A 20,568-nucleotide genomic window follows, 5' to 3' on the forward strand; every position below is an offset into this window, starting at 1 on the left:
GTCATTTTATCTTCAATATAGCAATTAAGCTATTAGAGATTCTATGCTGATGATCTTGTGAGACAGTGTACTGTTCTGTTGTTACATCACCGTCATATCAAAGTCTTAGATCTCCATATCATCATTGTCAGGACGTAACTTTGTCTGTCCATTTTCTTTGCTTTTCCACTCACTGTCCACTCTATTAGACACTCATAACCTTGTTGGTTCACCTTGTAGATGTAAAGTCAGAGACGATAGCTCATCTGTTGCTGCACAGTTTGTGTTGGTCATCCTCTAGTTCTTCATCAGTGGTCACAGGACGCTGCCCACAGGACGCTGTTGGCTGGATATTTGGTTGATGGACTATTCTCAGTACAGCAGTTTAAAAAACTCCAGCAGCACTGCTGTGTCTGATCCCCTCGTACCAGCACAGCACACACTATTACACCACCACCACCAGTGTTACTGCAGTGCTGAGAATGATCCACCACCCAAATGATCCCTGCTCTGTGGTGGTCCTATGGGGGTCCTGATCGTTGAAGAACAGGGTAAAAAGGGGCTAACAGAGTATACAGAGTAACAGATGGACTACAGTCTGTAATCATAGAACTACAAAGTGCCCCTATATGGTCAGTGGAGCTGATAAAATGGACAGTGAGTGTAGAAACAAGAACGTGTTCCTAATAAAGTGCTCAGTGAGTGAATATATGTATGTCTATGTGTGTGTATTGACCCTTCAGTCCATTGGTACTAATGCAGGCTGAAGCCCAGTGCAGGCTGTACATTATGGTAGAATCCATGATTGTAACTCTCATGTTCAGTTACAGCCTTTAAAGGTCAAGTTCCACTGACTGCTCTCCTAATCAAACCAAAGTTATTTACAGCTGCTGCAACGCCATGGTGGAGGGAGGCCCTGAGGACTGGTTTGAGAACCGCTGCACAGTGTTAGCGCTGGACAATGCCTTCAGCAGACCAAGCTGGACAGGAGAAATCTGGATGAATCAAACTAACGAAAGCAGCAGCAAAGTGGAGCTCCAGTTCCCCTCAAGAGCCACCACTGTAACAAGAACCCACAAACTGTATGAATGAGAGGCTACAGTCACAGAGTTGGAACCATAGACTGTGGGTGTGTGTATATGTATGTGTGTATATATATACACACCCACACACACACACTGCTTGGAATAAGCAGCTGTTGCGGTCAGTGATGAAAATTGGAAACTGTAGAAATCGTTTGTTTTTTATATTCAGGTTCATGTGAATCACTCAGTGACATAACAGTGAAAACATTATTGAACTGAATTATTGTATGCAAAAGTTTGGGCACCCCACCCCCAACTTAGTCACCTACAAAATCAACAGAACATGTAATTTGACCAAGGGAGCTCAAAGTTTTGCATATGACTGCCCGTCTGTATACAAACAAATACATGCCGTGTTCTGCAGGGCCTCTTGGTCTGAGGTCTTGGCCGTTGCATCTTTTCCCAGCAAGATTTGCCTTTTGTTATGCTTCTTTGTTTTTGTGCTTCTCTGTGAATCTTCAAAGCAATGACCTGACATGAAGTTTCTCATCAAAAGCACTCAACACCTGGCCTTGGTCTTACTTTCTGTGTGAGCCTGAGTCTCTGTGTGGAGACAGTAAGGCTGTGTAGGAGGTTCTGTGTGAGTAGAGGGAGCGAACAGCTCTGGGTGGTAGTGAGAACTCTGTATTGTTTATATGAACTGAGGTATTTGATGACATTTTGAAGTCTGTATGTGAACTTTTTGGAGGTGTTTTGTATTCTGTGTGTGGATTCTGGGGGAGGGTAAGGGGGGTGCATGCGTGTTTAACATCATTCAGACTCAGACGGAGCTTCGGACTCAAACAGAAGATGCTTGTTTGAAACTCTTGGGTCATCCAAAGCACTCGCTGGTGTGGACAACTGTCATGATAGTGATGCATACAATAAAAGAAAAGAACTGAAGAGTGGCTCCAAAACTATTAATCATATAAATGGGATAATGGAAATGTAGTAATACAAATTGAAGTAACAATACTAATAATTTGTTTACATGGCAATCCATGCCAAATTTAGATGTCCTTATTTTACTTGCACATTGGTATAAACAAATGCTGCGGTTGTTCTTTGTTCTGAAAGGAAATGATGGGACCATGAAAATGGTTCTATATAGCATCAAAAAGGGTTCTTCTGTTGCTAGCTTGATATTGCAACAATGGAAGAACCCTTTTTGGTGTTGTATGGAGCCATTTTCAAAAAAAGGTTCTATATAGAACCATATGCAACACATTCTCCATCAACCTGAAGAACCATTTCATCATGAAAAGAACCATTTAAGCATGAAACGGTTCTAAATAGAACCATTGTCTTTACTAAAGAACCTCTGAAGAACCATCTTTTTTTAAATGTGTAGTGCCGAAGCATCTCATACACTGCAGTAACACAGCGTTGGTCTGTTATTGTAGGAAAACAATCTACACTGCACAGTCACATCATTCTATCATCCAAAAAGCTGATACGTTTTGTTTATTTCACATTTTATTATTTGAAGTTCGGTCAGTAGGGGGAGCTGTGCACTCAAACTCCGCCTGCGAGCACAGCCATTGGCTCACGAGTCGCTGAATGCCCTCGTTTTATTGGCTCCCAACTGAAACAGCTTCACGTAAATGATATGTAAATGAGGCGCTGGAAGGCGGGGCTTGATTTTACTCAGGCGCAGAGTAGTTCGTACCTCATTTCGCGCTTCCATGAATGACGGTCAGTGCGTTGTAGTTTTTCTCATTTTTGTGTCATTATTTTTACTGCATGAACATCACACTGTATAATCTAATAGAGTCGGCAGTGGGAGTGTGATCTATATATGGTGTAGGACGAGGTATATCTTACAGTAACTATAGCATTACTAGTAGTGATTTCGTTCTTTTATATGATGTCATTAATGATTGAAATTTCTATGTAATATGTATTTATGATTTATTATAGTAGTAGTAATTTCAGTATTTTATCATTAATTATATATTTTTTTAATTTAATACGTATTTTATCATAATAATAATAATAATAATAATCTTGTTAGGGCAGCTGCTGTTGAATATTTACATTTTTGAATAATATCTCGGATAAACAAATATTCTTTACGTCTAAGAAAAGCTAAAGACGTTTCACATTGTTGATATTATTACATTTGTTGTTCTTATTAGTAACTATTATTATTATTATTAGTAGTAGTAGTAGTAGTATTTTGCACCGTTGTATAAATATTTATTTAATTTCCTTTTATTAAAATAAAATACTAAAAGGTAATGAAAAAACATTGTTGATTTAAATAGTAGTGTGTGTGTGTGTGAATGTGTATGTCTGCCCTGCGATGGACTGGCGACCTGTCTAGGGTGTATCCTGCCTTCCGCCCAATGACAGCTGGGATAGGCTCCAGCACCCCACCGCGACCCAGAAGGATAAGCGGTTTAGATGATGGATGGATGGATTTAAATAGTAGTTGTGGTAATTTTATTATCATTAATGCCATTTTCCTTTTAAGAATTTCAGAATTTCGGAAATAATCAATAAGCCTGTATTATTATTATTATTACTACTACTAAAATTGCTGTTGTTGTTGAATATGGGGTCAGTACAGTCAGTAAGACACTAAAAGGCTGCTGTAAATCTTGTCTGAACTTCATTAATAATTCCACTGTCTGACGGTGCTGTGTGGTGCAGTGTGGTACGGTGGCCACTAGAGGGCCGTAATGTTTTTGTATCCTACAGTTACTGTTCTGCTCGGTAGACAAACTGCGCATGTAACGTCCATTTTGCCCTTACAATCATGGCGGCGTACAGGAGAGCCGGAGCTCTGCGTCGCCTCTGTCCGCTCCTGACAGCACAGTGAGTCTGACATTATTCCTCTGACCGGTGAGAGAGAGTTAGATGTGCGGTTCTGACTGTGAGGCTGTGAGAGCGGCTTCACAGCGCCGCACTGCGCGGCTCTGAGTGACGCAGTGAGTCCTGGCGGCTCTGTTTACTTCACTGGATTTGTGTTTATGATCTCAGTGAGAGAGAGAGAGACAGACAGACAGACAGCACTGCAGCTCCTGTAGACCCCTGCACTGCTCTGTCTCCTGTGCTCCTCTTCACACCAGACAGAATTTTACCACAAAGCTGCAAAGCAGGATTTCTCAGTTAGGCAGATCACTTAAAGGGGAATTCCACCGATTTTTCGAATTTGTTGTATAAGTCAGTGGTTGAAATATACACGGTTTTTTCTGGAGTGGTTCGATGTAAAATGGTGCGTTAGCAGAGAAACATACAGACTCCGATTTCTTTACAGTGGTGGTGATAGAAACCAGATGTCTACAGTCTAAATATTACAGTTTTACTTACTATCAAAAACCACCAGTGAACCTACACGTGCCTTCTGAGCTATTATATGTGATGTTGATGATGATGAAATAGTGTTCAATCTGAGAAAAAAAAAAATTCTTTGGGGACTGTTTTGCATTAGAACACCCTTCATGGATCTCTTCACCACGAATAGATAAAATGCTTTTTAGACCAAAACTTTCTCACAGAACAATGTCTCAGATATAAGCGTGTTTTAATGACTATTTCATATAATAACTTTCTGTGGGGGAACATTTAAAGGTGGACACCTCCACTGTACACAGTTCTGAGTCTTAAGTTTCTCCAGAATGAAGCATTTCACACCAAACCACTCTGAGTGACCATGTTGACATCTAAACCGTTTAAGTATGCAGAAATTTTGAAAACTTAGTGGAGTTCTCCTTTAAGCCACAGGTCAGGTTTGTCCAAATGGAGAAGCATTGTGGGGAATCCTGGTTGGATTAAGTTAAACTGCAGTCGTAAGCCACCTGGTGAACCTCTTTATCCATATCTAAGGTAGCTGAAGGCACAACCCTGAAGTCAGCTTCCTGTTCTCCAGCTTCTTATTAGAATTTTCCGTTCCACCTTAAATGGTGCAGCAGTTACATTCTGGCATCTCAGGCACCATTTAAGGTGGAACGGAAAATTTGCATAAGGCATTAACTTCAGGTAGGTATAAGCTGGTCTATCGAAGATGAAGGGTAGTGCACTAAATAAGAAAACAGTAGCTAGTAATCATTCGATTCCTTACGGTGGAGTTCTTTGTAACTGAGACGTGAAGGTTGTTGCTTACTTGCTCCGTGTTGTTCACAGGAGAAATCCTGCGTGTGGTTATCATGCAGTGGTGCTCAGCAGGCCTCCCTTCAACACACTGCTTATGAGGACATGGCCACAGGCAACAACACCCATGTTTGGTAAGTGCCCAGAGTGAGGCATATGTAATTCAGTGCAGTCTGAACTTTGTGCTCCCTTGGTTTCAGGACCCAAGTGGGTGGGGGCCGGATCAAGCCGTGGCACAATCCAATCCGGCCCTCGAAATTATTTAGATTTTCTGTTAATATTAGCCCATTTCACAATCAGCAGCACTACAATCCGCGCTGACACCCCACTCCCACCAACAATCTATGGGACAGCAGTTTTCTACCCATTTGCAAAGTGGTATCAGTAAACACACCAGCTGTGTTTTAGCTTCAAACCAACCAACATAAACTCCATAAACACTATAAATACTCAGCAGCTCAGGAAACTGATCCCAAGAATGAATGAACCTGCAGAAAGAAAAGATATCAGGTGTCGAGACCAAACACACAGGTAGGTTTGAAAGATCTACATCCTGGGGACATTTAAAGAGATTTAACGGGTATCTGTAGCTAATGTAGCCTAAATACATCAAGTACTTACATGTAATATTTGAAGGTTCAGTACAAGTGACTATATTTTGCTGTTGACGTTCGGCGTATTAAAGTGTAAACGCTGTCTGGCCGTCAGACTTGTTGAGATTTTTTTATGTGGCCCTTTTAGAAGCTGAGTTTGACGCCTCTGGTGTAGGAGAAGTGGTCAGTCTTTATTATTGATTTGATGGGCTGTAGATCTGTGTCTTGTACTTTGTCTGTTGTTTAATTTTGTTAATCAGTAAATGTTCTGAATGTTGCATGTTACTTTATACTTGTTCACAAATATTGTTGTTGTTGTTATATTTATTATTATTATTGCCCTTAAAGAAAAGTCACATATATTTGGCATGTGTAGTGTGCAAAAAGAAGTGTTTTATTCACTTTACAGAAATTAATTTCTGTAAAGATAGTATTATTACTATTATTATTATTATTATTATTGTTATTATTGCAGTGCCAGTCATTATCCTGCTGGAGTGAAAACGAAATAGTATCTGTCTTTCTCTGTGTTTAGTGAGGAACATGTTCATTCAGACTCAAGACACTCCAAACCCAAACAGTCTGAAGTTCCTTCCTGGCCGTAATGTGTTGGAGATGGGGACGATGGACTTTGCGTCTCCCAGAGATGCCTTCTGCTCTCCGCTGGCCAGGTGATGACCTCTTGCAGGATACTTTAACATTAATAAGTTGGAAAGGCCAAAAAGAACCAGTGATGCCACATTTAGAAAGAATTATCAACAACTATTATCAGAGTCCAGATGATGTTATCTGACGTATTACATACTGCACTGCACTAAATCCAGTTAAAAAGACGTAATGATGCACTTTTTGTAATGAAACATGCTGATGCTCAGTGTTCCAGAAGTAGCGACGATACCTATGATTTGATAAGAAAAGCATATCATATTTTTTTAGAATTAATCACAATAGCATTATTGTTATATTGCCGAGGCCTAATTTCAGCACTGAAAATGAGATTAAATGTGTTCATAAATAAATAACATTCCCGCTCTGATTTGGTCTCAAACGTGGGCTAAAGATGAGTGGACATCAGAGCTGTGATGTTATTCGTGATAATACATAACCTTTTATTGTTATTGCTTTTGTACAAACTGAACTGTACAGGTCCATTTCTTGTTCATCAAGGTACAAACAATGTAAATGTACCTTCAGAGGTACATCAGTGGTTTTAGGGTCCAACTGTGAACCTTAAATAAGTTTATCCAGGTGAAAAGTACATAATTGTACCTTTTCAATCTAAAGTTTTAAAACAGAACAATAAAATAAAAAGCCGGGAGATGAGACGGGGTGTGTGGAGCCAGTATGACTTCAAAGGTATAATTGGAATGGATTATGGTACAATCATGCTCCCTAACTGAAGAGATACCCTTGAGGGTACCGCCCCAGTGACAAGAGGACACAAGGGGTACCACCCCAGTGATAGTACCTTTTCTTCTTAGATTGTAAGGGAAAAAGTAAAGCAAATGAGCCCTGAGTATTCTTTCAAATATATGTTTATTGGTAGTTTCTTCCACCAAAAAAAGTAGTTCTGCCAAAAGTGGTGTGTTTCATGCTAAAAATTATTTTTAGTTATTAGTTATTTTAGTTATTTTTCAGTTATTGCTAGCACATAAGCTAATGCAGCTGGTAATGCTGGTGAATTTGTATCACTGTTTAACTTAAGCGCACTAAAACATCTACTGATGTCACATATCTTCACACTCCGACCAAAGGGTGGACCCACAAGTCAGATGTTACCTTTTCTTATTATTTTATTATTGTTGTGATATCTTAATATTTTTTATGTTTGTATTTGTTTAAGTATAGTTAGAGGTCAGCAGCAGCTTAGAGTAAAAGGAGTCATTATTGTAATTAATGATCAGCAAAATATGCACGTATGCTAATATACAGGTAGAGGTCTTTGGAGGACTTTAGAGGACTGGGTGCCAAGACAGAATAAGTGGGCTTCCTCTCTTTTGGTGGGCAGGATGGTCCATCCTCTCCCCTCATCACTTAGTGCAATGCTAGTCAATGCAGGCATCTGTTAGCTGACAGAACCAACAATTAACATTCTCCTCCTTTCTAATGACGTTGCCTTAGAAGCAATTCTGAAAGATGCGCCGGTGCCCCGTGTGATGTGGTGGAAGCACCGCTCAGGCTTTATGGTGTCTTGTTATAGATAAACAAAATTAGGGAGAATATTGTGTTTTAAATAAATACATAAACAAAAAAACAGGGTACTAATTGTTCATTGTAGTCAAGTCAAGTCAGGAGTCAAGCTTTACTTCTCAGTATGTGATCCTATCTGCAGACAGCTGTTCAGAATTGATGGAGTGAAAAGCGTCTTCCTGGGTCCAGACTTCATCACCATCACCAGGGTAGGAAAAGGTCACCTAAACTACGTTGTAATAAAAGATGACCATGTATAAACGACTAACTGTAGGACATCTGACAACAGACGAACGCAGATATGGAGTGGAAGGTGATCAAGCCGGACGTTTTTGCTACCATTATGGACTTCTTCACTTCTGGACTTCCTGTTGTTAATGAGGATGCAGCTCCAAGTGCAGACACTGGTATCATGAGATTGACATTAATGTTTTTATTAAGTGTGTTTATGAAGTCAGAGAGTCTTATTAGTTAAAAGGAATTCCACAGATGTTACAGGCTTTAACAGGCCTTAACGTCTGTTCAGCGCTGCTGCCATGGTAACGCTGAATAATGGCGCACGCGCAGTGGAAAATAAGCACATGAATTCCGATCTGAGCTTCACGTTAAGATTGCATGGCCACAAATCGGATACGTATCTGATCTAGGACCACATATGACAGTGGCTCAGGTCAGATTTGAAAAGATCAGACCTGCATGTCCACACAGCCCTGAAAACATCAGATCTGAGTCACATTATGGCAAAAAAATGGTAATGTGAACGTAGCCAGAATTTCTACTTGTTTAATTGGTGAAGTCATTCAGTGTTGAATGTATAGTGATTTTTATTTATTGGTGCAAAATGTTAACTTTTTTATGCAAAATGTACAATTTTTGCATGCAAAATGCTCCATTCTAGAGAAATTTACAGTCAGAATTAGCAGTGTTGGTGATAGGAACCAGAGTTTAATGCCTGTAAAAGCTCCTTCACAGAAAGTTGTTATATGAAATTGTTACAAACAACCCAAAGGAGAACCCAAAGGTTCTCTGATTTTGAACCGTAAATAAAATGATTATATTTGTATTGTACACATTGTGACCCCTGGTTCCTATCACCACCACTGTAAAGAAATCTGAGTCTGTAAGTTTGTCTAAAATGAAACATTTCACATCCTTAAATTACTGTGTTTACATCTCAAAGGTAGATTTTTTGGAACAATAAAGTGGACGCTTGTTTAAAGAAAGCTTTATGTTATGAGCTAGCTTTAATCTGTGCCAGGCCACATTAGCATTTGGGTTGACGTTCCACTTTAAAGGAGTAGTTTGGCCACCATTCCGATTTACAGATTTGCTCTTATACCAAAAGTAGTCAGTCAGCCAAGGCAGTTTTGTGTCCAGAGTTTCTTTATTTAGTTTTCTAGTGGAGCTATAAGCTAGTCAAGTATATAGCTCAACGGGTAGTGGTAGCCCAGCCAAGTAGCATCTAGTATAGTTGTCTCACAGGGCCAAGTCGTGATCTTGTAACAGGAATATATGTCTGGGGACAACTTGTTAAACTTGCCGAGTGGTACACCCCCTCTAAAACCCACCACAAAGTCCTGTAGTCCATACTTCTTTAACGTCTGGACTGCAATCGATAACATAAGCAAAACATGCTTAATCAAGAGTTTTTGGGGACTTTTCAGTCGTGCTAACTTATGTCACATCCACGGGCTAACGACAGGCTTGTCTGTCAGACAATGTTGATGAGCACAACATCACGCTATATTTTGAGCTGCACCTTCACGAGGCATTAGGTTGGTTCAAAAATTTGACTTTGTTCCCTCCCTAATATCTACATTCACACCCACATTTAGCCCAAAATATCTCATGGTTTTCCACAGATGTTCATTAGAAGATCACATTTGACCCTGTGAGACTACAGTTATAGCTAAAAACAGTAGTAGCAGCCATAATAAAGCCTGAATTTTATCTAAACCTTTTCTTTTTTAATAAGTAACACTAAGAACTTTGTTCTGCAGCTCCCTCAGATGATGATGATGAGGTCGTTGCTATGATCAAAGAGTTGCTGGAGACACGGATTAGGTACCGTTACACTCACCTACTGACTTACTGACTTACTTATACTGTTTACATGTGATGAAACTTGCTAAGAAGGGACTGGCATGTTCTATAATTATTGGCAGTTAAATTAAGTAATTCGATTTGTGCTTGAATTGTCAGAGGTCAGCCAATAAACACCAACATCAGCTCCACAAACCTCTGTTTTGACTAATAAAATGTATATAAAGCTGGAGATTCAGATAAAGATTTGTTTTATGATTGAAAGTGAATAAATAACAAGCTAAAACATGGTGTGTGTGAGCTGCTGCGAGTCTCCCTGTAAAGCCTGAAATTATAATATAAAAGTCGGAGGTGTCTGGTTGGATTTGGTGGGAGGTTTTTTTTAGACCACGTCGTACGTCTTTTACGTATTAACGCCACATTCACAGGTTCAGAAACGAGATCCAGCTCAGTGTTTGGGTCTCAAATGCAAAATCAACATTATACTGATAAAGATATGAAGTTTAGTAGATAATTGACTCACATGCATAAAAGGCACGTCCTTCAGCAAGTTTTGAGTTCTCTTTTGAATTCTCTTTCAACACACTCACAATCATCGGATTCATCCAATTAAGGAAGGGTCCCGAAGCACCACCCACGTTACAAAATGTTCTTCTGCACATTCTGTGCAATTACACGTTTCTATAGCTGAATTAATTAAAGGGTGCACTTTAAAAGAACATCTGAACTGATTAGAAACATTTTTTGCTGCTTTCCTCTCAGACCCACGGTGCAGGAGGACGGTGGGGACGTGCTGTATCGGGGCTTTGAGGATGGCATCGTGAAGCTGAAGCTTCAGGGCTCGTGCACCAGCTGCCCGAGCTCCATCATCACGCTGAAGAGCGGCATCCAGAACATGCTGCAGTTCTACGTCCCTGAGGTGGAGGGAGTGGAACAGGTAAGACCCCTTTTAATGAAAGGCTTGACCAAAAACAACTAACACGTCAGTGATTTAGAAGTAGTGGGGACCAGTTTGCATTTCATTTGCATAGATTGCTAATGGACTAGCTTTTTTTGGGGGGATGTTTTTAAGGCAGTGGTTCAGTCAAAAGTCAAATTTACACAATATGTGTAATCAGACTTTATACTAGTGACCCAATGACGTGGGAGCTATTGCTCTCATTGTCTATCGGAAAGAAAACTGATGCACAACTAGAGAGCAATAGTTTAATATTAAACAGCTTACTAAATTATATTAAATAACATCCACGTATTCTCTTTTACTGTCAAAACAGTGAATTATTAATAATCAGGATATTACTAAGCCCCTAGCCTACACTAGAATAGATTCCCCACTGTCTCTGCGGCGGGTTTCCCAGAGTGGGACAGACCATCCGAGCAAAATTCCCAGCGTTTTCTGTTTAGTTTAAGTGTCTCTGTTTATTTGTTTAAAGTGTGTGGGCGTGGCCTTGAAACTCCCTTACATGTGTTTAAAAACAAGAAATAGCATGATTGACCCACCCGCACTGCAACTCTTGAATGCTTGAGTTTGCAGTCACAGCTGTCAGAATGAGAGGTGAAATAATTTATTACCAAAAGATGTTGTTACACAATATTATTTTATGTGATCTCATTAATAGATAGATAATATATCGAGATGGCATAGAAACTAGGTCTAAGCTGCCGCAGACCGTATGTGTGTTTGTAGGGGGTTGGTGGGAGGGGATGATATAATCAATAATCCTTATTTTCATTTCACAAGTAAATATTGCCCGGGCCTACAGCCAGATGTGTGTTAGGGATGAGTCTAAATATTCAAATTGTCACACTCATTTACTCATTCTCATATTTAAAAAACAAAAACATGTCTGAGCTCTATAATCTACCACAGGTCACTGTAAAAGTTTGGTTAGAGGCTCCAGTCTGTTTAAAAGTAACTTAATCTGAAACATATGTATACATCTTAAAAACAGCTGTTATTTATAGTGACTATAGTGATTATTTTCAGTAATGTAATTTTCGGTCATGGCTAAAATGTATTATTCCATATTGTTAGTGGTATAAACAAGGCAATTAAGCGATAATCTACTTCATGGAGAGGAGGTTCTTCTAGGTGGTAAGTGGGCAAATCTGATTAAGGCATCCAAGTGCAGCAGAGAAATGCAAAAATAAAGAGGAAAGCAAAAAGTTTGTTGTTTCACTCCAAAAGCTAACCTCATGTTTCTATTCAGAACAGTGTGTTATGCAGGCTCAGCGGCCACAAATGATGCTAGCATTAATGTTAATGTAGATAGCTCCAATGTTGGGGTTATTATTTAAAACAGTAATCAATTATAAATTACTAATTACTTTTCTCAAATTGTCATCATTAGGTCACTTATTATCTATTACTTATTATCTATTACTTGTAATTATTTCCAGTAAAATGCAATCTGTACTTTCTATGTTACTCTGTACTAAATTATGTCACTACATTGATGGATAGTTTTGCTTGTTTCAGACACATTATTTTAAAACTAGCAAAATAATCCGCCAGTATTTTGAGCAAATTTCACTTAAAATTACAAAGTAAAAGATGTCTAGAAATAAGTTAAATAATCTTACAGTATTCTCACACCAATCCCAAAATGAGAAATATTTGATATAGTGACTAGATGTCATTTTTGCAGTGTAAATGGTTGCGCCAAGCTCAGAGCCTCAACTAATTTAAAAATGTGCATCCAGGGAGCTCCTTGCTTGTCTTTTGCCCACAGCCTCAGGATTACTAAATCCACCCCTGGAAACGACGGTCTGTAATGATTGGTGTACAACATGTGCTTTGTTAGTTCTGCACTGGAGGCTAATGTAGCTAACAAGTAAAGGAAGCTTTAAACCCCAACCCTTTAAAATCTTGAAAACAGCAAACTTAAAGCATATATTTCCCTCGAGCCACAGCAGTTTGATCTCAAATGGACTTCACAGACTTTACGGAGAGTTTACACAATTCTACTTCAACTAAATCAGACTTCAGACACTAAACTGGCCACGTTTGGTGTGATGGGGAAAACTGTGTACATTGATTTACGGCCGATGCATCATGTCAATGAAACGAGGTTTGAAGGTTTTGAAGTGGTCAGATTGTGTTCTTGCCTTCCTCCTGATATCTACGCTTCTTCGCAGGTGAAGGATGAGGACGAGGGAGTGGAACAGGAAGCCCAGCAATGAGTGTTAGTCAGCAGAAATCTTTCATCTGGACTACAGTGGACCCCTTCTCTCAGTGCTGTCCAGTGAAGTAGAAGAAGAACTGAGAACAGCACTCCGGTGGATTGCAGTGGGACATTATTGGGGGCAGAGTAGGAACCACTTACTTAAGCAGAGCGTGGACAGAGCTGATGTTTTATAGGTTCATAAAGAACACGCAGTAAAACCTGATATAAATGCTGTTTTAACAGATCATTATGGGATTTCTGCTTCTGTGATAATATTCATTGTTTTACCCCCCAAAATCACACAAGAAAGAGTTTTTTTCATTTTTGTTGTTGAAAACATTTGAATTTCCTTTTGTGTCGTTATACTGTATTAGCTGTGTGAATGCCTCTCATGGCAGTATTGTGCACTTCTCATATTTATAGCACTTTCAGGGTTCTGCTTGATATTTCTGGCAATAACTCAAGACGCACAAATAAAACAGGGGATGATGGGCATCCACCTGTATGTTTTCTCGCAACAATCTTTTATTTCATTGTATAATTGTAGAGTGTGTGTATTAAGAGCAAAAATAAAACAATGCGCAGAAATATTGATACATTTGTTCTCATTCCTGTCAGATTTTTCATTAAATATACATCACTTTTAATAGGTCACACTTTATTCTAAAGGCCTCATGCAGTCACATGCTAAAGTTTGAGTGCCCATCATCAAATCTTTACTTTTTTACGTTAACACATCTTCTACAGCAGCCATGTCAAACTGGGGACCTTCTGGGCCAAAGTGCTGTGAAGATTAGCGTTTACCCTCATCTACTGCTCTGAATTCAGTTCATGAAGGCCTCGCTAATTAGCCGATGAGCTGAATCAGGTGTGTTTAATGAGGCTGAAGTCTGCAGTGTTTTGACCTGCAAGTACTGGAGCCTGACACTCTACAGAGAACACACTTCTGCACATTTTATTCCACAATTAGGTTTTTTTTGTTGGGTTTTTTTTTTGCTGAATTCAAAATATGGTGGAAAAAATAAAATGTGGCCTGTGCACAAATCATTTAGAGCATTTATAATGATTTTCTTATAAAAAATTGCACAAAAATTTGTAGAATAACTTTTTAAGTTTTTAAACACATATAAACACATTTAAGTTTGTTCCTTATAGAAAATGTGAAACTTACTTTTGCTTAGACCTGATTAGAAAATTGTCTAATCAGGTATAGTTTTGACTTACATTGGCTGAGCATGTACCTCTATATGAATAGATTTTAAAAATGGCCAAAAGCTCAAAACTATTGTAAAACAGTGTCTCAGGCATCAAACAGCTTATTCACAAACATTAAATATTTCATGTAATATAACGTTCTGTGGTGTAGTTTTAAAAGGGGTCAAACTCTTCAGATGTCTGTTTCATATTGCACCACTGTGAACAGTTCTGATTCACATCAGAACATTCTGAATGACCACGTAAAACTCAGTCCTTCAGATGTAAACAGTGTCATTCAGAGTGGTTTGATGTGAAATGGTTCATTGTAGAGACTCTGATTTCTTTACAGTGGTGGTGATAGGAACCAGGGGTCACAATGTGTACAATACAAATAGAGCCATTTTATTCACCGTTCAGAACCACCAGTGAACCTACACACATCTTCTTTTTATATGTAATGTTGATGATGGTAAAATAGTGGAAAATCTGGAAAAATACATTTTCTGTGGGGACTATTGTGTCCTGCACATATCCCTTCTCCATGAATGTATTGAAATAAATGGATTCAGAAGACGTTTCAAGCCAAAGCTTTCTCGCAGATCATCATAAAGCAGTGTGTCAGGCATCAGGCAGCATATATCTGACCATTTCATGTAATAACTTATTGTGAGGGAGCTTTTAGAGGTGGACGTCTGGTTCCTATCAAAACCACTGTGAACAATTCACACCAAACCACTTTGTTTACACCTCAACCATTTAATCATGTAGAATTTTTTTTTAAATGGTGGAGTTCCCCTTTAATACTAAAGCAAAGGTTTGTATATATATTTACTGGTTTTCACCATAGAAATCACAATCGAATTAGTCTTGATATTACTTGGTATCGGATCGAAAAGAAAGTGTGTAGTATCGCCCATCCCTGAGAGACACTCCTCCCTTTTCCCTTACCCCAGCTTAGCTATCCAATCAGACTCATGCTACGTACCCTACGTACATCACACTACCGGCACAGTAACTTGCGCAGGTCATATTACGTTGTTTTCCGGCGAGGTCAGGGCCGGTGCCGGTTCACCAGGTTCACACGTCACCCCTCAAATCACTACTAACAACGACACTGATGACAGTTAAAACACTACGAAAGCAGGTGTTTGTCGACAACATGGACGCATCCTGCTGCCACGTATAACCTGCCTCCGTAGGCAAGGTAGCGTGTGGACAGATCGACAGCTACCTCCACCAATCAGAGCCGTATACGGAGGCACAGCCTGGGCTCTCGTCCAATAGAATGTGACGGGGCGGGACCTGCATGACACCGATTCACTCGGAGGAGGAACTCCGCTCAGCAGTAGTTGTTGGAGACAGTGCCGAAGACATGTGTGGTGAGTGGGACATGAAAATGAATTTATTCTTATTTTTTCCACGCCTAGTATTTTCAGCAGATACTCTCAAGCGAAAATAGGTTTGTGTGGACTAGTCTGTGTCAACGCAGCGGTGAAAATAGCGCCGCAAAACAGAAAAACGTCTCTGGATGAAACCACGTTAGCATGGTTAGCATGTGGGCAGCACCAGCTACACTAATCTAACTGCTGCATAGTTGTCTGTATCTGTCATTTAATGTAATTCAGGGCGTGTTATTAATACACAGACAGGCGACGTGGAGGCTACAGAGACATGGGTTAGACTGTTTTCACTCTGCTTTGACAGCTTTATGGCTCTTAAAGGGGATTTCCACCGATTTTTCAAAATTTCTGCATGATAAAAAGGTTAAGATGTGAACCAAGTCCATCAGAGTTGTTTGGCGTGAAGTGGTTCATTTGCTTCCTAACAGTGTTTCTATATGTAACGTTGATGATGATAAAATAATGGTCAAATCTTGAAAGATGACTTTTCTTTTGGGACTGTTTTGCTTTAGCACACCCTAAATGTGTCCCTCCACTATAAATGGACTAAAATAGTTTGGTTAAAAAACGTTTTCGACCAAACTTTATCACAAAACTACCATGGCTAAAACAACGTTTCAAACGTCAGGCAGGGTATTCGTAACCATTTCCTGTGATGACTTTCTGTGAGGTGGACGCCTGGTTCCTATCACCACCACTGTGAACAGTTCTGACTTGGTAAGTTTCTGTAGAAAAAAAAACAAGCATTTCACACCAAAACACTCTGAATGATTTTGTCGATATGTCAACCGTTTAATTACACAGAAATTTTGAAAAATCGGTGGAGTTCCCCTTTAAGAGCTGAACTCTTTATTAGGGGAGAGTGGGCTTGTTAGCTGTTTTCCATGCTTCATTTAAGTATATGAGTGGGACATGCATTAGACTTCTTCAGAGGCTTTTCTAGTTTCACTATCTGTCTTTCGCTTGCGTTGTGTTGGGACGCTCATTCCTACGTCAGCTGACTAGGAGGATGGCAGTGATAGGTATCATCAGCAGCACAGTAACTTAGGAAGTCTGCGTTAGTTAGATTGGGTTCCTCAGATAAGCCTTAGACAAATACCCGGACCTGCTTTAGTCAATGGTATCAGGATCTTCTTTAGTCACTGATAGATGCCAGGACCTGCTTTAGTCACTGATAAATATCAGGATCTGTTTTAGTCACTGATAGGTGCCAGGACCTGCTTTAGCTCACGCAGTCAGTGGTAGGTCTAGAACAGGCTTGTCCAACTTATTTCTTTCAGTACTTCTTCCTGAACCCAGAAGACAGCGAGGAGTGTTTTCAGTAAAACCTGTTTGAAAGGTCTTATGCCTTTTGTAGTGTCAGTACTGTCCCTGAATTTAACTAAGAAAGACTGTGCTAGACAGAGCCTTCACTTACAATGAAATACAACACTCTCAGAAATGTTGTGTTCATTAGAAACAAACTTTGTTGCCACTGTTTTAACTAGAGCTGGGCAAAATGACAATATCTGTCTTTACTGTGATAAAATGTGTCACATTACAGCTCAGTATTTGTTATCCTGCGTATCGTTAATATTGTCAGTACGTAAAGAACACTGATAAACAATGTGTTTCATTAAAGAGAGCATGATTAGGCTTGCTTAACTGGATTTAGTGTGATGCAGTGTGAGAAATAATGAAAAAAAAACATTGTTTGGCACTGCTGGGCTTTTTATTGAACTTATCAAACCTCTGAAAAAATATCATATGTATCTTGTTTTGTGGAAATATTGTAAAGTATCATGATGTTATATTTTTGCCATATTGCCCTAAATTTACCACGATTCGTGCCAGGTAGCAGCACAGTATGGCCCTGTTTAGGGTTGTAGATTGTCCACATAAAAATGCAGTTGTAAATGCGTCCAAGATGCATTTAGAGCAACTTAAAATTGCGCAAACCACTGCAGGAGGTGGTCTGAGACACATTTTATGGAAAAGAAGGACACATTTCTCTGCCTCTTATGAAGGAGTCTTCGAAACAGGACAGCCTCGTCATGCCGCTGTGATGCAATCGGCCTTCAAATGCAGCCTCTGGCGGATGCAGCCCCTGAATTGGGACACAGCTATATGTCTGCCCATTTAGGCTACAGCAGTTTAGCTCAGCCCATTTACACTAAAGTTATAAGGAGTGTTTAAAAAAACCTTTTGAATGAGGGTCAGTACTGGGCAGCCAGTGTACAGAGGCCATTTACATATATCTGTGATGCTATGTAGTGCAGTACAGTAATATGACAATATCCGTCTTTACTGTGATAAATTGTCACATTACAGCTCAGTATTACTTATCCTGCGTATCGCTGATAACGTCAGTACTTAAAGAATACAAACAACGTGTTTCATTAAAGAGAGAGCATGATTAGGCCTGTTTAACTGGATTTAATGCAACACGGTATGAGAAATGTTGAATAAAAAAACATTGTATTAATATATATATTTTTTTTAAATTGGCACTGCTGGACTTTTTATTGAACTTATAAAACCTCTGAAAATAATATCATATGCATCTCATTTTGTGAAAATATTTTGAAGTATCATGATGTTATATTTTTGCCATATTGCCCTAATTTTGCCACGATTCGTGCCAGGTGGCAAGAGCACAGTATGGCCCTGTTTAGGGTTGTAGATTGTCCATATAAAAACGCAGTTGTAAATGCATCCAAGATGCATTTAGAGCAACTTAAAATTGCGCAAACCACTGCAAGAGGTGGTCTGAGACACATTTTTACCAGATGTTATACAAGATGCATTTGTCTCTCCAAGCCACATTCAGCAACCAAAGCCCCCCCCGCCACCAATTCTCCCAATAAAAACCCTACTGTACTGCCACAACTAAACCAAGGCATCGCTGCTCCTTTGGTTCAGCTCTTGACGTGAGTTTTTCTTCTTAGTTCAGCAGCCTCCAGCAACCCGAGCAGTTTTAATGAAAGCCCAGGTCTGTTAATGGTTTGCTTTGCTGTGTCGTTATTCTTCTCACCTCAATACATTATGTTTTAATGCACTGGTCCATGACCGCGATGTCTGCTACAGGAGGCTAAATATCTAAATGGCAGTCTTCTTGGAAACATCAGTGTAAAGCTGGAGTAAGGAAGTAAATAATGCTATGGAAATCTGTGATCTTTAGAACAGGAAAAACAAGGAACAGCACAGGACATTGCTTGTTTGCATATTACAGCAGTCAGAATGCAATCGGAATAACCTGCATTGACTAAGATGCATGTGATTACCAAGTTTTAATTCATGTGGTTAAAATCTTATCAAGCCAGATACGCGTCACATGAAACGACCAGGTGAAAACAGGCTTTAATTCTGAAGACACTGCTTGGTTTTCTTATAAGCATCTTATAATGTGTCCATAACTGCATGCGCAGATGTTAAAAAGTACCACACAGTGTTTTGGTTTAAACATGTCTGTTTAAAAGTGAAGTATTCAATTATTAAAAGTAATGTAAACATAAATTGTTGTACATCATATTATATAGCAGACTTAAGTGCTCCCCCACCCAGTCATTACCGACCACATGTTTGCTTTATTCCAGCTCCCAAACACACCTGTATTAAGTGTTTGGTTTAAGTGCACTGAGAGCTGAGGTGGAGCGAAAATGTGAACCATCTGGAGGTCCTCAAAGACTGACGTACTTCCTTAAAAGGGGCCGTATATCGGAAAAGCAAATTCCCTCACGTTTTTTGAAATAGAAACATCCTGTTTGCATATAGTTGTGTCCCAATTCAGGGGCTGCATCATTCGAAGGACTCGGCTTTGTAGACCGCCTTTGTAGACTGATAAGGCTGCGTAGACCCGCAAAGGCAGCACCGAAATGAGACGGATGTCCTGTTTGCATCACAGCACCGCCGTTCCCGCCCTTACTGTTGGATCCTTCGTTGCCATGGAAAAGAAGGACACATTTCTCGGCCACAGATGAAGGAGCCTTCGAAAACGGGACAGCCTAGTCGCGCTGTTGTGACGCAATCAGCCTTCAAATGCTGCCTCTGAAGGATGCAGCCCCTGAATTGGGACACAGCTATACGTCTGCCTATTCAGGCTACAGCAGTTTAGCTCAGGTCGTTCACACTGAAGTCGTAAGGAGTGTTTAAAAAACTTTTTGAATGAGGCTTAGTACTGGGCAGCCAGTGTACAGTGGCCATTTACATATATCTGTGATGCCCTATAGTGCAGTACAGTAGCACAATAACAAAAACAGCCTGTTTCATTCTAAGAAATAAAGAGAGGTTAGAAAACAGTCATGTAAAAATGAATTAAATTACTGTTTTTGGTACATAAAGCCTCAGTGGGAAATGTTGAAATGCAAGAAAAATGTGGGATATGCGCCGTTTTAAAAAAAACAAACAAATCAGCACTATTGAAGTCTAGATGCTTAAAGCGCCTAAATCAGTTTGCAAACTTGCATCTCATTTTCATGAGTTTATATTTTTGAACGTCCAGTAGTTGTGGCCAAAATGCCAATGGAATGACCAGATTCTGCTTGGCTACATGTTAGTATACAGATTTGCATCTCCTTTTTCTCAAGCTCGTATGTTTGAATTCAACACCTGCAGACCATTTTAAACTGCATCAGACTTTCTTCTCCAGTCTCACCAGCTCATACTGTTGACCTGCCCAGTCTCTCTCATTCATTTTCTGGAGCCATCTGTGCTCACAAAGCAGAGCCTTGTGTAAGTACCGAACCCCGGCTACAGAACCCTCAACACATACGCGCACTAATGCCCGTGTCCATGTGTAGGACACAGCTGTACTCAATGGCGCTTCTGTTTGATTGCTTTCCACACACAGTGCCACGCTTAC

The 20,568-nt window shown here is 39.7% G+C and overlaps 2 protein-coding genes across 2 annotated transcripts in view; both read left to right on the top strand.

The window, feature by feature from the left end:
• The first annotated feature begins 3,738 nt into the window (after positions 1–3,738).
• nfu1 (NFU1 iron-sulfur cluster scaffold homolog (S. cerevisiae)) lies at positions 3,739–13,729 on the top strand. Its single transcript, XM_036578501.1, has 8 exons — positions 3,739–3,863; positions 5,172–5,272; positions 6,267–6,402; positions 8,064–8,130; positions 8,211–8,328; positions 9,922–9,985; positions 10,727–10,901; positions 13,103–13,729. The coding sequence occupies exons 1-8, from the start codon at positions 3,805–3,807 to the stop codon at positions 13,145–13,147; spliced, it is 765 nt and encodes a 254-aa protein (XP_036434394.1). The 5' UTR covers positions 3,739–3,804; the 3' UTR covers positions 13,148–13,729.
• A 1,873-nt stretch (positions 13,730–15,602) lies between these two features.
• Positions 15,603–20,568, top strand: part of gfpt1 (glutamine--fructose-6-phosphate transaminase 1) — a 50,462-nt gene continuing 45,496 nt past the window's right edge. The window contains exon 1 of the mRNA XM_036578502.1: positions 15,603–15,707. Coding sequence (XP_036434395.1) covers positions 15,635–15,707 — 73 coding nt within the window. The 5' untranslated portion in view covers positions 15,603–15,634. The remainder of the gene's footprint in view (positions 15,708–20,568) is intronic.

The sequence above is a fragment of the Colossoma macropomum genome, unplaced genomic scaffold, assembly GCF_904425465.1.
Source record: "Colossoma macropomum unplaced genomic scaffold, Colossoma_macropomum, whole genome shotgun sequence".
Lineage (NCBI taxonomy): Eukaryota > Metazoa > Chordata > Actinopteri > Characiformes > Serrasalmidae > Colossoma > Colossoma macropomum.